This window comes from Salvia hispanica, chromosome 3, assembly GCF_029641045.1.
Source record: "Salvia hispanica isolate PSC_SH4W2 chromosome 3, Shi_PSC_v1, whole genome shotgun sequence".
In the NCBI taxonomy this organism is placed as follows: Eukaryota; Viridiplantae; Streptophyta; class Magnoliopsida; order Lamiales; family Lamiaceae; genus Salvia; species Salvia hispanica.
Window position 1 is genome coordinate 16,301,075 of NC_142694.1, and position 19,684 is coordinate 16,320,758.

At 36.9% G+C, this 19,684-nt stretch overlaps 2 protein-coding genes and 1 long non-coding RNA gene across 3 annotated transcripts; all 3 read right to left on the reverse strand.

Annotated features, from left to right (window-relative positions):
• Positions 1-2,941: 2,941 nt before the first annotated feature.
• Positions 2,942-4,636, reverse strand: LOC125211012 (uncharacterized). The gene is made up of 4 exons (XR_007174445.2): positions 4,241-4,636; positions 4,107-4,131; positions 3,886-3,965; positions 2,942-3,248 (listed from the first exon to the last, which is right to left on the reverse strand). It is a non-coding gene; the product is annotated as an uncharacterized LOC125211012 (long non-coding RNA).
• A 2,340-nt stretch (positions 4,637-6,976) lies between these two features.
• Positions 6,977-8,695, reverse strand: LOC148930256 (cytochrome P450 71AU50-like). Its single transcript, XM_089066951.1, has 2 exons — positions 7,755-8,695; positions 6,977-7,670 (listed from the first exon to the last, which is right to left on the reverse strand). The coding sequence occupies exons 1-2, from the start codon at positions 8,619-8,621 to the stop codon at positions 7,059-7,061; spliced, it is 1,479 nt and encodes a 492-aa protein (XP_088923077.1). The 5' UTR covers positions 8,622-8,695; the 3' UTR covers positions 6,977-7,058.
• Positions 8,696-12,001: 3,306 nt separating this feature from the next.
• Positions 12,002-13,556, reverse strand: LOC148930257 (cytochrome P450 71AU50-like). Its single transcript, XM_089069377.1, has 2 exons — positions 12,666-13,556; positions 12,002-12,576 (listed from the first exon to the last, which is right to left on the reverse strand). Exons 1-2 carry the CDS (start codon positions 13,533-13,535, stop codon positions 12,097-12,099), a joined length of 1,350 nt encoding a protein of 449 aa, XP_088925503.1. The 5' UTR covers positions 13,536-13,556; the 3' UTR covers positions 12,002-12,096.
• Between the last annotated feature and the right edge of the window lie 6,128 nt (positions 13,557-19,684).

The window sequence follows — 19,684 nt, forward strand, 5'->3', positions numbered from 1 at the left end:
AAAACTGGAGTGTGCATCTTTTAGGTCTTAGAAAATTGAAAAATATCATTGTAAGTCTCTAGAAAATGAATTGTATTACCACATGTCTTTTTCTTCCTATTTTACACTTGAACCCAATAAAGATAGTAGTATACTTTATATTCCCTAATTATTTTAGGTTGAAAATTGTAATAAAATTTGATTTTCAATTATGAAGAAATAAATTTAAATTCATTCTATAATTAAGTTATATAGTGGAGGACGAGGGCGGACGAGGGCTCGTGATAAGTCGAATTCTAAGCCTTGGTTACTGGTCAGTATGTCGTGAATTGCATGTATTATCTGCAAAATAATTGCTTAAGTGTGCATGATTGAAGGATCCAAGTCAGTAGGTGACGATTCGGGTGACGCAAGTGAAAAGGGCGCCAGAAGGGTGCGATACTGACCAGGATGCATGCCAGAGAAAAGGCTCGAGTTGGAGAAGGAGGATAGCTGGGATGATCATTGACAAGGGCAAAAAGGTCAAAATGCGGGAGAAGTCTACCCTAAAAGCAAGGGCAAGCCTCCCTATAAAAGAAGCCACTTGGAGAGAGAGAAAGAGTTCAGTTGGGAGCTCTCAGTTCGGAGTTCGAAAATTACACTTAGTAGAATTCTCTCTAGAAGATCCATCCTTCAGCATTATTCCACCTCTCGTTCCTCGCCACAGCCATGGTCACTTGACGTCCAGAGTTTGCCGGAGAAGTCATCAGTCCGTCGTTCCAGCCAGTTATCGTAGCAGTGTAGTAGTATCATCACCCGGAGTGGCACAAACAATGTTAATCGCTTTCTTAGTTTAAAGTTTACTTGTTTTCATCATTTAAGTTATTTGCAAACACTCATCGTTGTTGCTCTTTTGAAGTACTTTGTTATTTTCCAACATTTGCATTATGAAGTTTCTATTTCGCATGTCACTTTGGTTCGAGTTTGCTTCTTTCTGCCTAGGAAAGTTAGATTTAGTTATTGCTTTTAATTTCCGAGTGCTTTCTTATTGGGAGTTGTTGATTCGAAGTTGTAGCTAGTTTAGTCAAGTTTTCGTGCATGAGTTTCTTTTCTGCGCCGTGATTACCACCTTGCATGTCAGTCAGTAGAAGTAAAAGTTGCAGTTTACCGTTTAATTTAAGTTTAAGCATTTTAATCAATGGATCTTGAGTTTGAGTTTATGAATCTGAAGTTTAGTTATGGTGTTTGAGTTTACATGATTCTTGTCAATACTTGGTGAAGAAGAAAACGTCAAAATCAACTTTATTTGGACCACTTTTACTTTTAAGTTACTTTTGCTTTTGTTCCCTACTTTTCAGATGTACTATCCAGACCTGTCAGAAAGCTCCCAGCCATCAGATGTACCTTGTTGTCTAAATTTCCCCTTTTAGTAACTGTCCACTTTCCATATGTCTCTGATACACCTTGTCCCCTATTTTCACGAACACTCCCACATGTCTGTTATTTCCCCGCCTACTAGTCAGTAGAGTACTACCTTTATTTCCTGTCTAGGTAAAATCTCAACCCAAGCGTGGTAGCTAACCAAACACCCAGGAAAGTCACCACAGTTATCTAAACGTGTCCATCCTCGTGGGATTCGACCCTTACCTCCACTATACTAGCCAGTAGAAGTGGGTTGAGGAAATTTGTTTGAAGCCAGGTCCCAGTTATCGTACCAACGACTCAGCTGGGTCGGGAATCACTTCCTGATCAGTTGGATACACTCAAATTTACATACGAAAAACTAGGGAACAAACCTGACGAGCATCAACTCGCTAGCTACCTGGCGGGGACGAGGTGGTGGGGTAGAGGCGGCTCCCTATAGCAGGGCCCGGAGAGCCGTGGCCATACAAGTTTTTTATTATTTTTATTTATTTTTCGTTTGATGCGGTGTTGTCTTTGTGATGTCGATAATTTTCATTGTATAATTTTCATCTTTTTATAATACAACAAACATTTGGTTTTAAATTTTTATAATTAAATTATGTGTTTTTTCTAATTATTATCGTCCGATAATTTTAATTCAAATTGAAAAAAAAAATACCAACAATTAATAAAATAATATGATTTATAGCGGTGGACAAGTCCACTATAGAGCCGTGGACAACTTTTTATGGCTTGTCCACCAGCCATGTTCACACCATAGTGGAAACTCTAAGGGACATACTATAAAATATAAATAGTTGCTATTATTTATACGTTGTGTATATAGTAAATGTGTGGTTACACATGTTCACTGAATTTAGTTAAAGATGAGACAATTACAAATGTGGTGATGTTGGATGGAAATAGATAAACTCAACCAGTGATAAAACTAGCCGAATCAGGTCTATTTTTCAACTTACTTTGAACTTTGCTTCTTTTTTTTTTTTTCTTTTTTTTTCTTATTTGGTTTAGTAGTGACTCTTTGTTTAATTTGCGTGTGGAAATAGATTATACAAACACAAATGTGCGTGGGAAAACAGACTTTAGGTACTCCATATTATTGTCACTACAAGAAAAATAACACTTAAGGACGCTTTTTTATTCCATTAGGGACGCTAATATGATTGCTAAATATATCACCGACGCTTGTAAAAGCGTCCTTATTGGTGGCGTGCCAAAAAAGAATAAGGACGCAAAAGTGGAGCATCGGTGAAGTAATCAATTTAGAGACACTATTAAAAAGCGTCCCTAAATATGCAATTTAGAGACACTATTGAAAAGCATCCTAAATGAACTTAGAGACACTATTGAAAAGCATCCTAAATGAACTTAGAGACACTATTGAAAAGCGTCCCTTAAAATGAATTTAGAGACACTATTAAAAATGCCCCTAATGCCCCTAAATGCAGATAAAAAAAAATGTCCCTAAATGCAAAATGTAGAAGCTATCTATTCCAAACATTAGCAAGGATCGTAAAGAGGCATCAAATTACAAATGAAGTAATTTAAATTGGACAAAAATTTATTTACAAACTGATTCAAACCAAGTTCAAAAACCAAAATTCTAGTAAAACTGCTATTTCTAGCTGAGATGTTCTACACAGAAACTGGCCTAAATTAACAAGATCAAATCACCTTGTATCTAACGAGAATAAACAAACATAGCTCTACTGCAATGTACTTCAAACTATCAACCTTTTTCATTGCTTAAAAGTCTTAAGAGGCAGGGAGAATTCAGTCTCTAACTCTTCAACGACTGATCAATGAATTTCGATACTTTCATGTTAAATCCACACAAAGGAAGTTCTGGCACATTTTCTTTAATCCTGCAGATTCAACATAAAATAATTAACAACTAACATCGTTATTTACAACCATGCTGCAGAAGCTTGGGAAAACTCAAGAGTCTTATATGCTCAAAAATGTTTTTGAATGAGATATCAGAAGTCCCAACTAAATAGACTTGTTTGCCATTCATTGTTATAATCCCTGCAGAAATGGTCAGGTTGATAATCCACTCAACCATATGATAATCCACCCAAATACAAACATAATGATAATCAGGTTGATAATCTATACTCCAGCGAAAACTTATAGGAGTATAGATATATATTGATAATCCACTCAAATACACACAACTATAGAGAAAAAAAAAGAAACACTCTTGTTTTCATTTAAACAAAGTTTCACATTTAATCTTAAATTAGTTTTTTATCTTACAACTTGCGGTATGCATAACTAATACACTACCAAGTTATGGGCTTCATTATCATATACTCCATATAAAGCAAAACAAGTTATGGATTTCCTTATCCATCCACTACTAATATCAATATCAATATCAAGTATACTTGAAAATTTAAATCCACTTCAGGCAAGAAACCATTTTAATGTTCACAAAAGGTCACCTGGAAATTCATCTGGGAGCATCAGATTTAGACATATGAGTAGTCAATAACATACCTAACAATAATGCTTTTCAAGTTATATTATGGCTGGCAGAGAGTTAGGTCCTCATCATCAGATAGGCAGCCCGACAGTCCCTGCGATGAGGTTGAATTTTATGAAGCTACAAGTAAAATACAGTACTCTAGAATATATTTATGGATGCAACATTATTGAACTTCTATAAACAATGAATATGTCTAACTCAGGCTGTCTAGAGAAAAAGCTCTTATTCTTACCTAATAGACTTGTTTGCCACAATCCCTGCAAGAAAATGCCAAGATTCAGTAAAATGACAACAAAATCATTGCAAAAAAAAGGGGTTTTTGCTCTATAGGACTCACTCAAATTTATGAGACCAGAACTCCCTTACCAAAAAGTCCAAGTTTAATTGAAAAGTTTCATCTTTACATTGTAGCTTGGCAGTAAGAAGAATTCTTTTGCTTTGCTTCATCGTCTTTGCAGCCTTGGCAAGAGCACAACAGTAAAGGCCTTCTCAACAGTGAATTAAGTGCCCTCTGCTTCAGATACAACCGTTCCATCTTCCAACTTAGCAGAAACTCTTAATCCTAATCTAATAAAAAAAATTAACAATTAAATTTGCAAGAAGAAGAGGTGTTGAAATAAATATTTCCAGAATCAAAACGCCATACACAAACAAGTACAGAAGCATACTATTTGTGAGAAACATTTGTAAGCCCCATACAATGGCGGATCCAGAAACTAAATATCGTGGGGTCGAACAAAATAATAATAGTACTATTTAAAATAATTATTTAAATTATTATTTTTATAAATATATATTTAAATATATAATTATTCTGAGTACCGATAGTATACAAACAACATGTATAATTTTTTTGGGATATTGGCGCCAAATATTACAAAACTTTTCAAAAATTTATTTTTCCCACGAACTTTGAATTTGACATATTATAATATCACAAATTTAAATAGTGTTGAATTTTTCTCACTGGCGACAAAATCTAATTACTGCTACATTAAAATGAGATGGATAACCAATCTGGCTTCTAGAGATTTTGTAATCACACACCACTATCATTTTTAAGTGGTAACCATATCTTATGTGATGTAATACATCATTTGATCCACTGAATCTGTCACTTAGTTTATCAGTGTAAATACATTCATATTCAATACACTCCAGATCTAATGACTACTGAACTTACCATCTTCCAGAATTGTCTCTTTATTTTCAATCTGTTGATGATCATTGTCTCAGACTCTCAGTTATAAAAAAAATAGTAAACTTCTAATCTATCTGGCTGCCATCTTAATGTTATGCATAGAAGAGGGTTGAGACATACAAAACTATTCACTCACTTTGCCACTCAACCAGTGCCTCTCCCGCTCTCCGATTTCCATCTTAGAAAGAGCTTATAATGTTGCATAGAAGAATACCAATAACTAAATCACCCTAGGAAACACCAACAAGATGAGACTAAAGAAAAAGAGCTTGTGTGCATGAATATGCTGTAACATACCTTATGGAATCAATACCCGAAGCTCAGAGCAAGAGCAAGAGCAAGTGGATAAAGTATAAGTAGCTAAAAACATGGATATGCTCAAACAATATGATGTAGATTAAATCATAGTAACAGTAAATGTAGAAATTCCTCTCAGTTAAAAACGGTGCAATTTCTGCAAGAGGAGTGTTCATGAAGCAGTTTATGGAGTTAGTACATGGAATAATTAAAAAACATTAAATAAACAGCCCGTAGATCAAACAATTTAGGCATTATATCGAATTAATAAAAGTATTCCCAAAAATTGATATATATATGCCCTAGACCAAATCCACAGTTTTTATTTGTTTTGGATTCAGGTGCACGGAGATTCATAAATACCTGAAGAAGAAATTGCAGAGAGAGAATGAGAATCGAGCCTAATTTGTCGTATTGAATCTGATTATTATCATCAAACGACCTAAGTGGCGGAGATGTTTGTACGATAGTGTGCCTACAGAGCGTGAATAGAGGGATTGGATAGTGACAGGAAATGTTAACCGTTTCCTACGGTGGAGGAACTGTGGCGGAGCCCGGCGGAGAGGCGACGACGGGTGAAAAAGGGAAAGGGAGAACGACGGAGATGGAGAAATTTAATTCATTTACTTCATTTATGTTAATTACAAAATCCGTTTATAATTTGGGACGCAGAATTTTAATGTCTCTGTATTGATCTAATCAACGACACTTTTTGGATGCGTATGCAATTTTAATAATTAAAAAAATTTCCCAATGCAATTAAATTCGTCTCAAATTTCGCGTCGTCATGAGAGAGATTTGTTGTAGTGTGTCAGTGAATAAAATATTACTATTTTGATCAATATCTTGGATGGGCCTCACACGGAGTAATATATATTGATTATATGGTGAATGCGGCACATTCAATTAATTTAGAGAGAATGCGTGAATTAAAGGGGGTTGCATACAAATTCCAATTTGAAGTATTTGTGACTTGAATGCTAGAATGTTTTAGGATTTAATTTGCTTGACATACAATTACACGTGTTCTAGATATGTAAGTTAATACAAGCATGAATTTATGTTTTCTTTGAATCATTTCTCATAGTTCTTGGCAGTTTAGGGACCGGATCATCCTTGAGCCATTACCCATCAAAAGCAATCCCTAGAATTGATCAAATTTCATTCTAGTAAATCTTTTGTAATGTGTTTTTATATGAAGTATCCGAATATTTTCGATTTTACGTTTACAGTATTCAATTAAGTAGTACTCCCTCTGTTTCGTGGTGGTGGAGTCACTTCTTTTCGGCACACAATTTAAGAAAAATTATGTTAAGTGAGTTACGCAAAAGAAGAATAAAGTAGGAAATGAAAAAAACTGAGAGATAAAGAGAGAATAAAGTAAGAGAAAGTAAAGTAAGTAAAAAAAATGTGTTAGACTTTTATTAAAAAATGAAATGACTCCACTACTATAGAATGTATAAAAATTACAAAATGACTACTAATATGGAATGAAGGGAGTAAAATATATTTTGAAGATAAGACCACTTCCACAAAAATGGATGAGGTTTCCTATTCTTGTCTCTATTATTTAAAATTTTATGTTATTCTTATTATTATTCACATTTAAAAATATTCATTTATATACAAGTTGTTCATTTGAGAAAACATGCCAAAAACTAGCAATAATAACACCAAATTTCAATACTAATGCAAACGACAACTGGGCACAGTCATGAGAGGCTTAGCTCTATAAGTAGTTAAACCAAATTTCTCAGTCATGTCCACATCACTCGCATTCATCTCATCGGGAAGCTCCCAATCAAAGCAATGCACCAACTGCGCGAGCACCAGTTTCACCACCGTCAGCCCTAATTGCATCCCGGGGCAGCCCCGCCTGCCCGCACCAAAAGGTAACAATTCGAAATGGTGGCCTCTCAGGTCTATCTCGCTACCAATGAACCTCTCTGGTAGAAAACAGTCCGGGTCAGCCCAAACATCGGGATCCCTCCCGATAGCCCACACGTTCACGATAACTGTTGCCTTTTTAGGCACATGGAACCCTCCGACCTCGCAGTCCTCCACGGATTGGTGAGGAATTAGGAGGGGCCCCACAGGGTGGAGACGCAGGGCTTCCTTAACCACACAGTCCAAGTATTCCAGTTTGTCGAGATGCGATTCTTCAACCATTTGATCCAATCCCATCACTGACTCCAGTTCATGCTGGAGTTTCTTCATCACTGCAGGATGTTTCATCAGTTCCGACATGGCCCACTCCAGTGCTGTTGATGAAGTATCCATCCCTGCTATGATCATATCCTTGAAAACATAGAAATTCATATTATTTCGATATAATGCATACTTGTATTATTAAAAGAGCGGCAATATATATATTATTATTACGAGGAGAATGGCCTTGACATGGCGACGGTCAAAATCAAACCCCGCTTCTCCGGATTCCATAATCTCCATCATTGTATCAACGATGTCTCCATCTATCTGCTTCTTCTTCGTCTTCACGTGCTCATCGATTATTTCTTCCAAAATCCCATCAAAAATCTTGTTCACTCGCTTCATCTTGCCGTGTAATCCCTGGAGATTAAGCATGCCAATGTACGGAAAATAGTCAGCCAGATTGAATTTTCCAATAATCACCATTGATTCCCTGATCACATCTTTGAACCCTTTCTCCTCCATAGTTGAATATTTCTTCCCAAACACCATCAAGAAATTCATGTCGGCGGTGAGCGAAGTAACCCGGGCGCTGAGATCGACCGTTTCCCGTCTCTCAGCAGCCCGTTTGAGAGAAGTAACGAGCAGCCTGAGCTCGGCCCGTCTCATGTGCTGGAAATGGCTGATCTTCAGATTACTCAGCAGCTTCAACGTGATAAGTTTTCGCATGTCGCGCCAGTACGGGCCGTACGGCCCGAAAGCCAAGTCTCGCTGGTCATAGAAAATGCATGCGGCGGCCTCGTTGGGAGGCCGGCTGGCGAAGACGAGGTCGTGAGTCTTGAGAACGAGCTCGGCTGCAGCGGGAGACGACATGACGACGGTTGGAACGAAGCCGAAGCGTAAGCCCATGATCGGGCCGTGTTTTCGGGCTAGGCGGTGCAAATCACGGTGAGGGTTCTTCCCCACCAGGTGGAGATGGCCTAATATGGGAAGGCCTTTCGGGCCGGGAGGTAGCTTCTTCACGTTTCTCGGCCCGAGAAGTTTTTGGAGGAAATAGATAAACACAGTCAATGATATAACTAGCCAAATCACGGTCATTATTCAACTTAATTTTAACTTAGATGGTTTGTGCATGTTTTGTAATCAGAAAGAAGTGTATACATATACACAAACGTGATTGAGAATGAGAACACACTATTTTTATTTTAGAAAAAAATGTCACGTGAATCATCAAGTGATTCAAGTTTCGTCAAAGTCTGGTTTATCCCATAAAATTTAAAATCCGCTAATTAAATCACAAAGTTTTAATTTTTTTCTAGTTTATCTCATGAATCGAATTTTAGGTGGAATCTTTGTTGACGTGGATTGAGATTAATCACGAGATAATTGTGTGTATAATCCAAAGTGTAATCATAAGTAGCTTGATCTTGAAGTTGGATTGATATTTCAAGATGGATTTCAATGTAGAGACGCAAATATTCCACCTAAAATTCGACCAATGAGATAAACTAGAAAAAGTAAAACTTTGTGATTTAATTAGCGGATTTTAAACTTTGTGAGATAGACCAGATTTGGACCAAACTTGGTGATTTAAATGGCTATTTACCATGTTATTTATTACCCGTCTACCAATACGAGTTACATTTTTTTCCATCATGAGTTTTAAAAAAGATGGATGAAAAATGTTAAGTGAAATATAATTAACATTTATATATGGAGTATTTGTTTTAAATGAAATGTGGTTTTCATTACTATTTATGGTAAAAATGAACCAAAAAATTTATTTGTAGACGGACCGAAATGAAAAAATACGGTTCCTAATTGCAGACGGTGGGAGTACTTGGTGATAAATATCTCGGATGGTCCACACATGTGAATATTGATTGTTTGGACTTTTACGGAAGAGAAAAATGTTCATTCAATTTATTGCCAAAGATGTGACAATTGTGGTGAGGAGTTTAATAACAAACTTCAAAGATGATAAGACGAATTGGATGGGGATGGAGTCAAGTGGCGTAAAAGTCATTCTACAATTAATGGTTGCAACTATTGGCAGCACAAGAATTTTGACATTGGAGATTAATAATACAGAGTACTTTTCGGTGTTTTGTCACTGGAAGCAGTTTGATATTGGCAATAGAGAAAATGGGTTTAAGCTGTTGTCAAATGGATTAATTGGAGGGAAAATAATAGAATAAAGTAAATATAGTGTTTCTTTTCTCTAAAAAAAATAACTCAACTGTAATGGAATAAACCAAAAAAAATACTCCTTTGTCCCACATAATTTGGGACACTTTGATCCGGCACGGGTTTTAAGAAATCTAGTGGAAAGTGAATTAAAAAAGTTGATGGGATGTAAGTTCTACTTTTAAAGTATTAGTTTTATAATAAAATGTGATTAGGAATGAGTAAGTGAAATATGAAGTCCACTACCAAAAATCGTAAAAGTGAAGTGTGCCAAATTATATGGGACAACCCAAAATGGAATATCGGATCAAATTATATGGGACGGAGGGAGTAATAAATAATTCACATGAATGGTGTGTAAAATATGAATGTAAGTTATTATCATAAATCAACATGTCATTAGTGGGTTAAGTATTTACACTAAATCCATAAATGTAATTGTGTAAAAAAGAAATAATGAGCGAATACAATGACTTATATACCCTTTAAATCTTTAAGAGTAGATTAGTCAATAAAGGAACTTTAAATGGAGTATGATTTTATCATGTTTAGGTCAAACATAATTTTTCCCATTTCAACGAAAAAAAATAGTGCAAATCCAATTTTTCAGAGATCAATTTTGAATTTCACTTAAAAAATAAAATTCAAGTACTTTTGTGAACACGGGGACGGCGTTGGCCTTATTCCTTTTAAACCAAGTTCCAAAACAAATCATTTTATTCTTTCCTTGCCCGAATCTCAAATTTTATAATCTAAAATCTCCTAAAAATGCAATGACATTTCAACACTGCAAAATTCTAATTTTCTTCCAATTTTTTAAAACTCTAATTTGTGTAGTAGTGTGGCCACATAAATTATTTTAGTGTAACTTTCCACAAACTTGTAACAATTTGAGGTTTTTAAAAGTTTAGTGTGCATGTGGCTTTGTGTTGGAAACGAATTAAAATTTAGAACCGTGTCTGCAACTTTAAATAGCATAACGTATTTATTTATTTATTTTTCTTATTTTACATCAAATCAAAGATATTTTTAGAAACAAAATTAAGATGACAGAGAGAGAATTTAATGACACATTGTCAACATAGGAGGGACAATATTGAGGGGCTCACCTAAGAACCTCATAGATAGGAGGGACAATATTGAGGGGCTCACCTAAGAACCTCATTTGAAACCCTTCCCGCACAAAATGTTCACAAAAAAAAGGTGGTGTGTGAGTTGGCCAAATAATGCCTGAGCCAAAAGTCTCGGATTCGAATCTTCCGTGACGCGGCCTTTAAATTTATGTTCATTTAACCATAAAAAAAAGGTGTTCAAGCCAAAAATGGCCTTAGAGTACTCCAATAATTAACAAATATCCATAAGGCTGACCAAAGACTTAATTTTGAAAGGGACAACACATTTTTGTGTTTGCGTTATTATAAAAAAAAAAATTAATTCAAAGAAAAACTATAAAAATTAGAATTGAACTAGATAGAGGCTAGATGTGTAAACACAAACCCCACCCGACACAATTATGACGCAAGTTCGACAGCAAAAGCCAATCTCAAGGTAATAGAAACTTACGAGAAGACTCACTTCTCGTCGTTCATGCACGAAGGGCGGGACACGTTAAAGGCGGCGTCTCGGTATGACAACTAGTTAGCGTTGGAGGGAAGCATATGCTACTTCTTTATGAAATGAAATGAACGACAAGATGATGACCAATGTTTGTAAGAAATTGGAAAATAAAACCATCAAAATAATCATATTTATAAAGGGAAATTGGTATCTAAAATCATGAACTTTACCTAAAATTTGGTATTTCCCATAAACTTTGAAATTGGTATATAATATCACAAACTTTGTATTTTGTTTGGTATTTCCCAAACTTACTCAAATAAGATATTTTCATCAAAATCTTATTTAACGTAGGCAACCGTGATATATTTTATAATATTTTGAACCACTTTTTAAGTTCATAACATGTAGGATAAAAAGTTACGTTGAAAATCACGTTGATTTAATTGTGTGAAGTATGATGAAAAAGCCTCGTAAGTTAGTCAAATATAGTAATAGACATGCCGTGGGAAATACCAAACAAAATGCAAAGTTTGTGATATTATATACCAATTTCAAAGTTCATGGGAAATACCAAATTTTAGGCAAATTCATGGTTTCAGAGACCAATTTCTCATTTATAAATTTCTAGTTAGTGTTTTATTTTATCCCACGTGCCATATATAAGTAGCAATAATAACACCAAACTAATTCAATATTTATGCAAACGACAAGAGGGCACAGCCACAAGAGGTATAGCTCTAGAAGTAACGACACCAAAATTCTCAGTCATGTCCACTTCACTTGCTTTCATCCCATCTAGAAGCTCCCAATCAAAGCAATGCACCAACTACGCAAGCACCAATTTCACCACCGTCAGCCCTAATTGCATCCCGGGGCAGCCCCGCCTACCCGCACCAAATGGTAGCAGTTCAAAATGGTGGCCTCTCAGGTCTATCTCGCTACCAATGAACCTCTCTGGTGCAAAAGAGTCAGGGTCAGCCCAAACGTCGGGATCCCTCCCGATAGCCCACACGTTCACGATGACTCTTGCCTTTTTAGGCACGTGGAACCCTCCAACCTCACAATCCTCCATGGATTCGTGAGGAATTAGGAGGGGGCCCACGGGATGGAGACGCATGGCTTCCTTAACCACGCAGTCCAAGTATTTGAGTTTTTCGAGATGTGATTCTTCAACCATTTGATCCAATCCCACCACTGATTCCAGTTCTTCCTGGAGTTTCTTCATTACTGCTGGATGTTTCATCAGTTCCGACATTGCCCAGTCAAGTGTCGTTGATGAGGTATCCATCCCTCCTACGATCATATCCTTGTAAAAAAAAGAAATTAAATTCAATTTCTCAATATAATAGAATTAGACCAAACTTCATAATTTTTAGAAAACGGTAACATTATTACGTAAAGAACCGCCTTGACATGGCGACGGTCGAAGTCGAATCCTGCTTGTCCGGATTCCATAATCTCCATCATTGTATCAACAATGTCCGCAGTCTGCTCGTCGTGCCTCTTCATCTTCACGTGATCATCGATTATTTCTTCCAAAACCCCATCAAAAATGTTGCTCAGTCTCTTCATCTTGCCATGTAATCCCTGAAGATTAAGCATGCCAATGTATGGAAAATAGTCAGCTAGATTGAATTTTCCAAAAATCTCCATTGTTTCCCTAATCACATCTTTGAACCCTATCTCCTCCATGGTTGAATATTTCTTCCCAAATATCATCAAGAAATTCATGTCGCCGCTGAGAGCAGAAACCCGGGCGCTGAGATCCACGGCTTCCCGCCTCTCAGCAGCACGTACGAGGGAAGCAACGAGCAGCCCGAGCTCGGCCCGCCTCATGGGCTGGAACTGGCTGATCTTCTGATTGCTCAGCAGCTTCAAGGTGCAGAGTTTCCGCATGTCGCGCCAGAACGGGCCGTACGGCCCGAAAGCGATGTCTCTCTGCTCGTAGGCTATGTATACGCCGGCCTCGATGGGAGGCCTGCTAGCAAAGATGAGGTCGTGAGTCTTGAGGACGAGCTCGGCTGCAGCGGGAGACGACACGACGACGGTTGGAACGAAGCCGAAGCGTAAGCCCATGATCGGGCCGTGTTTTCGGGCCAGGTGGTGCAAATCATGGTGAGGATTCTTCCCCATGAGGTGGAGATGGCCTAATATTGGAAGGCCTTTCGGGCCGGGAGGCAGCCTCTTCTTGTTTTTCGGCCCGAATTGGTGCCGGAGGAAATAGACGAACACAATCAGTGATAAAACAAGCCAAATCCAGGCCATATTTCAACTTGATTTGAACTTTGCTTCCCTCTTTTTTCTTTCTTTGGGAAACAATGTGGTTATGTAGTGCTCTTTATTTTGCTTGTAGCATGTATTGAAATGAACATGCATGGGAATTAAAGTAGTACTATTACTCCTACCGTCCAATTATAAGTCATATATTATTGGAATTAAATAATGTACTCCTACCTTCCATGGAAATTTATCACGTATTTTCATTTTTGTTTGTTCTCACAAAATTTGTTATATTTTATTTTTTTTACCATTTTTGGTAGTGGATCTCACATTCTATTAACTCATTTTAATTCACATTTTATTACTTCCTCCGTCCCACGTTATTTGAGTCATTTCTTTTTCGCACTCGTTTTGTAAAAATAATAATAAATACTAGTTAAAGTGGAGATAAAGTCGTCCCACGTTACTTGAGTCACTTCTTTTTCGCACTCGTTTTGTAAAAATAATAATAAATACTAGTTAAAGTGGAGATAAAGTAATTAAGAGAAGTGACTCAAGTAACGTGGGACGGAGGCGAATATAAAATTAATATTTAAAAGTAGGACCTACATTTCACTAACCTTTTCAATTCACTTTCCATTACATTTTAAAATCTGTGTCCAGTCAAAATGTGACACAATTTAAGGGACATGTAGAGTATTATTCTTACCGTCCAATTATCTGTCGAAGCTATCTCCATTTCATCCCCGCCCTTATCATATTTCATCATACCAAGAAGGGCCTTAGTAAATGTGAGATTCATATTACTTACTCAATATAGAAAAAAAATAAATGAAACTTTAAAACATAGACATGTCGAAACGACGAACTGAGACAATATTTTAAGGATGGAGATAATACTATGTCGATAATATTTCGGATGGTTATGCATGTGATATAGTGATTATATGGTGTGCCAACGTTAAATGTGTGGTTACACATGTTCATTGAATTTAGTTAAAGATGTGACAATTGTTAGAAATAACGGGATAAAATTCCCAAGCCGTTACAGGCGGTACTCTAACTATTACAATCGAAGGAAGATAATAACAATAAATGGAATGAAAATTACAACGGAAATAATAAAACAAACCGCACTATAAGTCGAGTCGAGGGAAGCCCTCTTTCCGCAAGACAAATTACGCCCCGGCTAGTGCTCACGGAATGGCGTATTGCCCCCAAAGATAAAACGATTTCCTCCTAGCGTGTAGAAGCACCTCAAACCCGCTAGGCACCGGCGAACTTGATGGAGTTCCGAGAATCGAGCTATGCAATGCTCCTATCAATGCACACTATGATGTAGAGAGCTAGAGAAAGAGAGAATGATTTCTGTTGGTGTTCTTCTCATCTCTCAAACCCGCCTATTTATAGGATATGAGAGACCACTCCAAAAGTCTCGGCATTAAGGATCCTCATAAACCACTTGGGGGTTACCTTAACTTGAAAAGCCAAAAGACTTTAGAAAATGAAAGGTTTGAAAACCTTCCAAATTCTCACATTTCCAACAAACCCCCACATTGGTTAGAGCACTGTCAGCTCAAACCAACACAAGACGTGTATGCGTGCATGCAGACTTTTCGCTCAATCCCCGGGAAACAATATTGCATTTGGAATAGTAGCTTGGGGCTTTGAACTTTCCATAGTCAACACTATCGGGCATACCGGCGGCCTGGTGGACGTGATGCCTTGAACCATTCCTCCTTGGTGTATACCGAGACAATAATATTGACACAATACTATTTACAAACTCATCAGTTCTCACGTTTGTGTCCTTTACTGGCCATGGAACACCACTTTGGATTCATAAGTGATTCACACGTTGAAGCGGCCCACACTTCTTCACTTACATAGGTGATTCTTTTCCAGGTATCCTGCAATACCCACCTCCTCGAGGCTTCTAAGAATCATTAAAAGTCAAAACTTAGCCTCTTACCACATGCAGGTTACAACACTCAATGCTTTCAAAAGAATGGGCGAAGATAAAATATCTTCCGAGTGTTACAACTAGAGTCATATAGCTTTGTTTTCCCATTGAACCAAGCCCATGGGATCTCCAATCGTATGGTTGGGTTAGTTGTAACACTCGGAAGATAAAATATCTTCCGAGTGTTACAACTAGAGTCATATAGCTTTGTTTTCCCATTGAACCAAGCCCATGGGATCTCCAATCGTATGGTTGGGTTACCACTATAATCATCTTTTAAAATGTGGTTTTCAGTCCCATTTCTTTTAGCAATTTATGCATTTGATCACGGTTTAAACTTTTCGTTAACGGATCCGCTAAGTTATCCACTGACCTTACATAGTCAACTGCGATAACACCACTTGTGTGTTGGGGTTTGTATACTAAAAGATGCTTCGAGCGTACATGCCTTTGTACAGTCAGCTTGTGCATGTATACGAGAAACGCCACATCCACTTGTTTACCTATTTATGAGAATAAATAATATAATATAAATGGTTTATTATTGAAATATGATAAACAAGTCTAAGGCTTTTTACTAAGAAGGTCAAGTAGGGAAGTTCGATGAATCTCCTCATGAGTTTTCCAGTAGGGGACTTGGCCAGATCTAGTAAGAAGAAAAACGTATTCACAACCTAGATAGGCTTTGGCTACCTATTGGAACGGTTGCGGTGTTTGTGATAATTCTCTCTTACCTAAGATGAGATTAGTAACACCGGTGTGGTAAAGCACTGAAAGGATCTAATCCGAAATGTATTCTTTATTGCTATCTACTGAAAGAATATATTTCAAGAAAGTTTAGTATTTTCTAGTCTATGATATTAATATCAATATTGTTTATTCAATCAAACGCCACTTTGACTTATCAATATGTGAGAGTTTGTACGTAACTCAAGTTCATGATATCTTGGGTAGTAGTAATTGAATAACATGAAGGTATTGGAATATTATTTCATAGAATTCGCGTGCCCAGTGTGGTATGATTAAATCCCTAAAAGGGTGATCCCCAATGAGGTGTTTGAAAGAGGAATTTATTATTCAGAAATCTGCGCAGTTGGAATTTATTCCACGAATAATAAATAAAGTTTCAAACTAGAAAAACTCTTTGGAGAATTAATTTAATTCTAGTCACATAGCAGACAAAAGAATTAAATTGATGGATCAAGATAATCTTAAACGCGGGAAATATTATAAAATAAAATGGACCCAAGTTATTTGTAATTTGGTGATTTAAGTGGGAGTGCAATATTATTCTTTAGTGGAATAAAATAATATTCCATTGATAATATATTAAATCATGGGTCATTTGATTTAATTAGCAATTTATCTAATGGGTGAGCCCAACACTTAAGTCATTCCATGGATCCCCAACCTAGCCCAACAAAGTCCATTATAAATAGTGATGAGATGTGGAAACCCTAGCATACAATCACAAGACAACACTCCTCCTTCTAACCCTAGCCGCCGCCGCCGGCGTTCTCTCTCTCCCCTTGCCTCGGTTTCCGTGCCTTGGCACGTGGGAGAATTAGGGTTTTTGTTTTGTTCTTGTTCTATCCTAATTCATAGGATTAGATCAAGACAATATTGAGTTTGTGATTGGGTTTTCCTAGATCTCTTCAAGACTATTTTGGTTGTTCAAGATCCGCCCACACGGATGAATAGCCAAGGACTAGGGAATAGTTTGGAAGATTCACGGTCGATAAACCAAGGATCTCCGGGTGGTGCAGCTAGCAACTTCGATCCTATGATGGATCAAAATGAGGTAACAATCGAATCTACATCAAATTGCATGATTATGTGTTTATTTGATGTTATATCTATAGATCTGTGAATATTGCATGAAATTGGAGTTGAATGCATAATCACCTAAATAGATCCGTTCTAGGACCTGTTTGATTTCCGTGTCTTCCGCTGCGGTAGTCCCAACAACTGGTATCAGAGCCAATTTTTAGGCTCTGATTATGTATTTGATTAATTGAATTTTTCGAAAATTATAGTGTTAAAACTTGGGATTTTCGAAAATAATGCAATATGTCTTGGATCTATGTTTTTCTTGATTTTAATTTTGGATCTATGATATGATGTTCTAGATCGATGAAAGAATATTATGAATCTTGGATTTTATTCAAGTTTTTCACAAAAATATTCTAGATCTATGATGAACATCATTAGATCTATATATTCTAAGTAATATGTACTAGATTATATGTTTGTAATTACATATATGTATGTGTTTAAGTGAATATATGTTTTTGAATCAAGAAATAAAGTGGTCCATGATTGAATACTTGGATCGATGAAAGAATATTATGAATCTTGGATTTTATTCAAGTTTTTCACAAGAATATTCTAGATCTAAGCAAGTATTTATAGATCTATAGTTTTATGTTCTTAATATGCAAGAATAATTTAAATTGCTAAATGCTAGGTATTTAAATATGCATATTTGATATGAACATAAAAGATTGTTACAAATTAAGAAACGATTAATTAAGATTTAAGATCGCGGTCAAGCGAAGCGACCGCGATAAATCAAGTTAATTAAAATTGAAAACGAACAAAGGAATACAAGGGGTAAACCCTAGGTGTGTTCGATCACCGGGCTGCGGATCTTGCTCATTCGGGGATCGTCGATCCAGATCCGGCTGAGCGAGGCAGCGGCGGTGGCCAAGAGGCAGCGGCGATTTCGTCGTCTTCGGGCAGCCCTTGCGGTTGCAGATCCGATCAGTCGCTGCGTCGACTGGCGACGGCGGAGGGGCTGTCCTCATCAGACAGCAGCGCTGCATTCAAAGCAGCCACTTCTCCGGACAGCAGCCTCTTCTCCGGTCGTGGACAGCAGCGAGCAGCTCCGTTGGACAGTGGCAGCCTTGACTTCGGTTGGGGCAGCAGCCGCGGTGTTCCAGGCGACGGAGGGCGACGGCGGAGAAGCTTTCCTCTTCGGACAGCGGCTAAACGAAGGCTCCCTCGCAAGTGAAGGCAGCAGTTGCTGCTGGAGGAGACAGCAGCCGTGGATCTATGTTGATCCAGCTATGGCAGCAAGGTCTTCGAGGAAACAGCGGCGGAGAACAGCTCCGATTGAGTGGGAGCGACTGCCGGCGGATGTGGAAGTAAGGGCTGCACTGGCGGCGCTGGAGTGAGGGCAGCAGCGGCGGCGCTGCAGTGGGAGCAGCGCCAGCAGCCTCGTGAGGCGGCGGAGATCGGGCGCGGCAGCAGCGGCTGCCGCGAGGCCCGTGGTGGCCCAAACCCTAATTAGGGTTTTGGCTTGTCTTTTGTCGTCTCGTCGTTTTGTTTTCATTTCGTTTCTTAACACGCAAGCTATTTATAATTGTGGTTTAAAATCCTAAACCTAGAATAATTAAAATATCTTGTGGAAATTAGAATGATTTTGTAATTAAATCAAGATTCTAATTTAAAAGAGAATAATTGTTTTCTTTAATTTTTGCCAATTGGAATAATTAGGTCAAATAAATTGATTTAAATTGTTAATTAGTTGATTTTGATGGATTCTTTCCATCTAGATAATATCATGATAATTAACATAAGGAAATTCAATATTTGATTGATCTAATTTTTTGGCTTTTCCTTAATTGGATGGATTTTTAAAGAATATTCTCTTGATATGCTTTCATGTTTTAATTTTAAGGTTTAATTGAAAATTGTCTATATTTTATTTGGTGTGTTATGGAATTATTTTCTAGATATATACCTAAGGAAAAGACATGAGTTTTTCAATTGTTTTAAACCTCTAAAATTTTCGAAAATTACATGTATAATAATTGGATGGATTTTAATTGGAATCCTATTCCTAGTTTGAATTTTGTCTTTAATATGATGTAGGTGAATTTTATTTCATCTAGATAACATCGGTTTAATTAAAGAAGTGAAAAATTCATTTGGCATTAACATGCTACTTAAATCCTAAATTATTAAAGTATTAAATGATTAATTGGATTTTAATTGGAATTCAATTCCTAGTTTAATTTGAATTTTATCTTTAATTTTGACGAAGGTGAATTTGTTTCATCTAGATAACATCAAATGTGATTTAAAGGTATGAAAATTCATAGAGCATTAATTTTGCTATTAATCCTTAATTATTTATTGAGTTGGATTTTGTCTTTAATTTTGATGAAGGTGAATTTTATTTCATCTAGAAAACATCATTTTGAATTAAAGATGTAATAAGATTCTT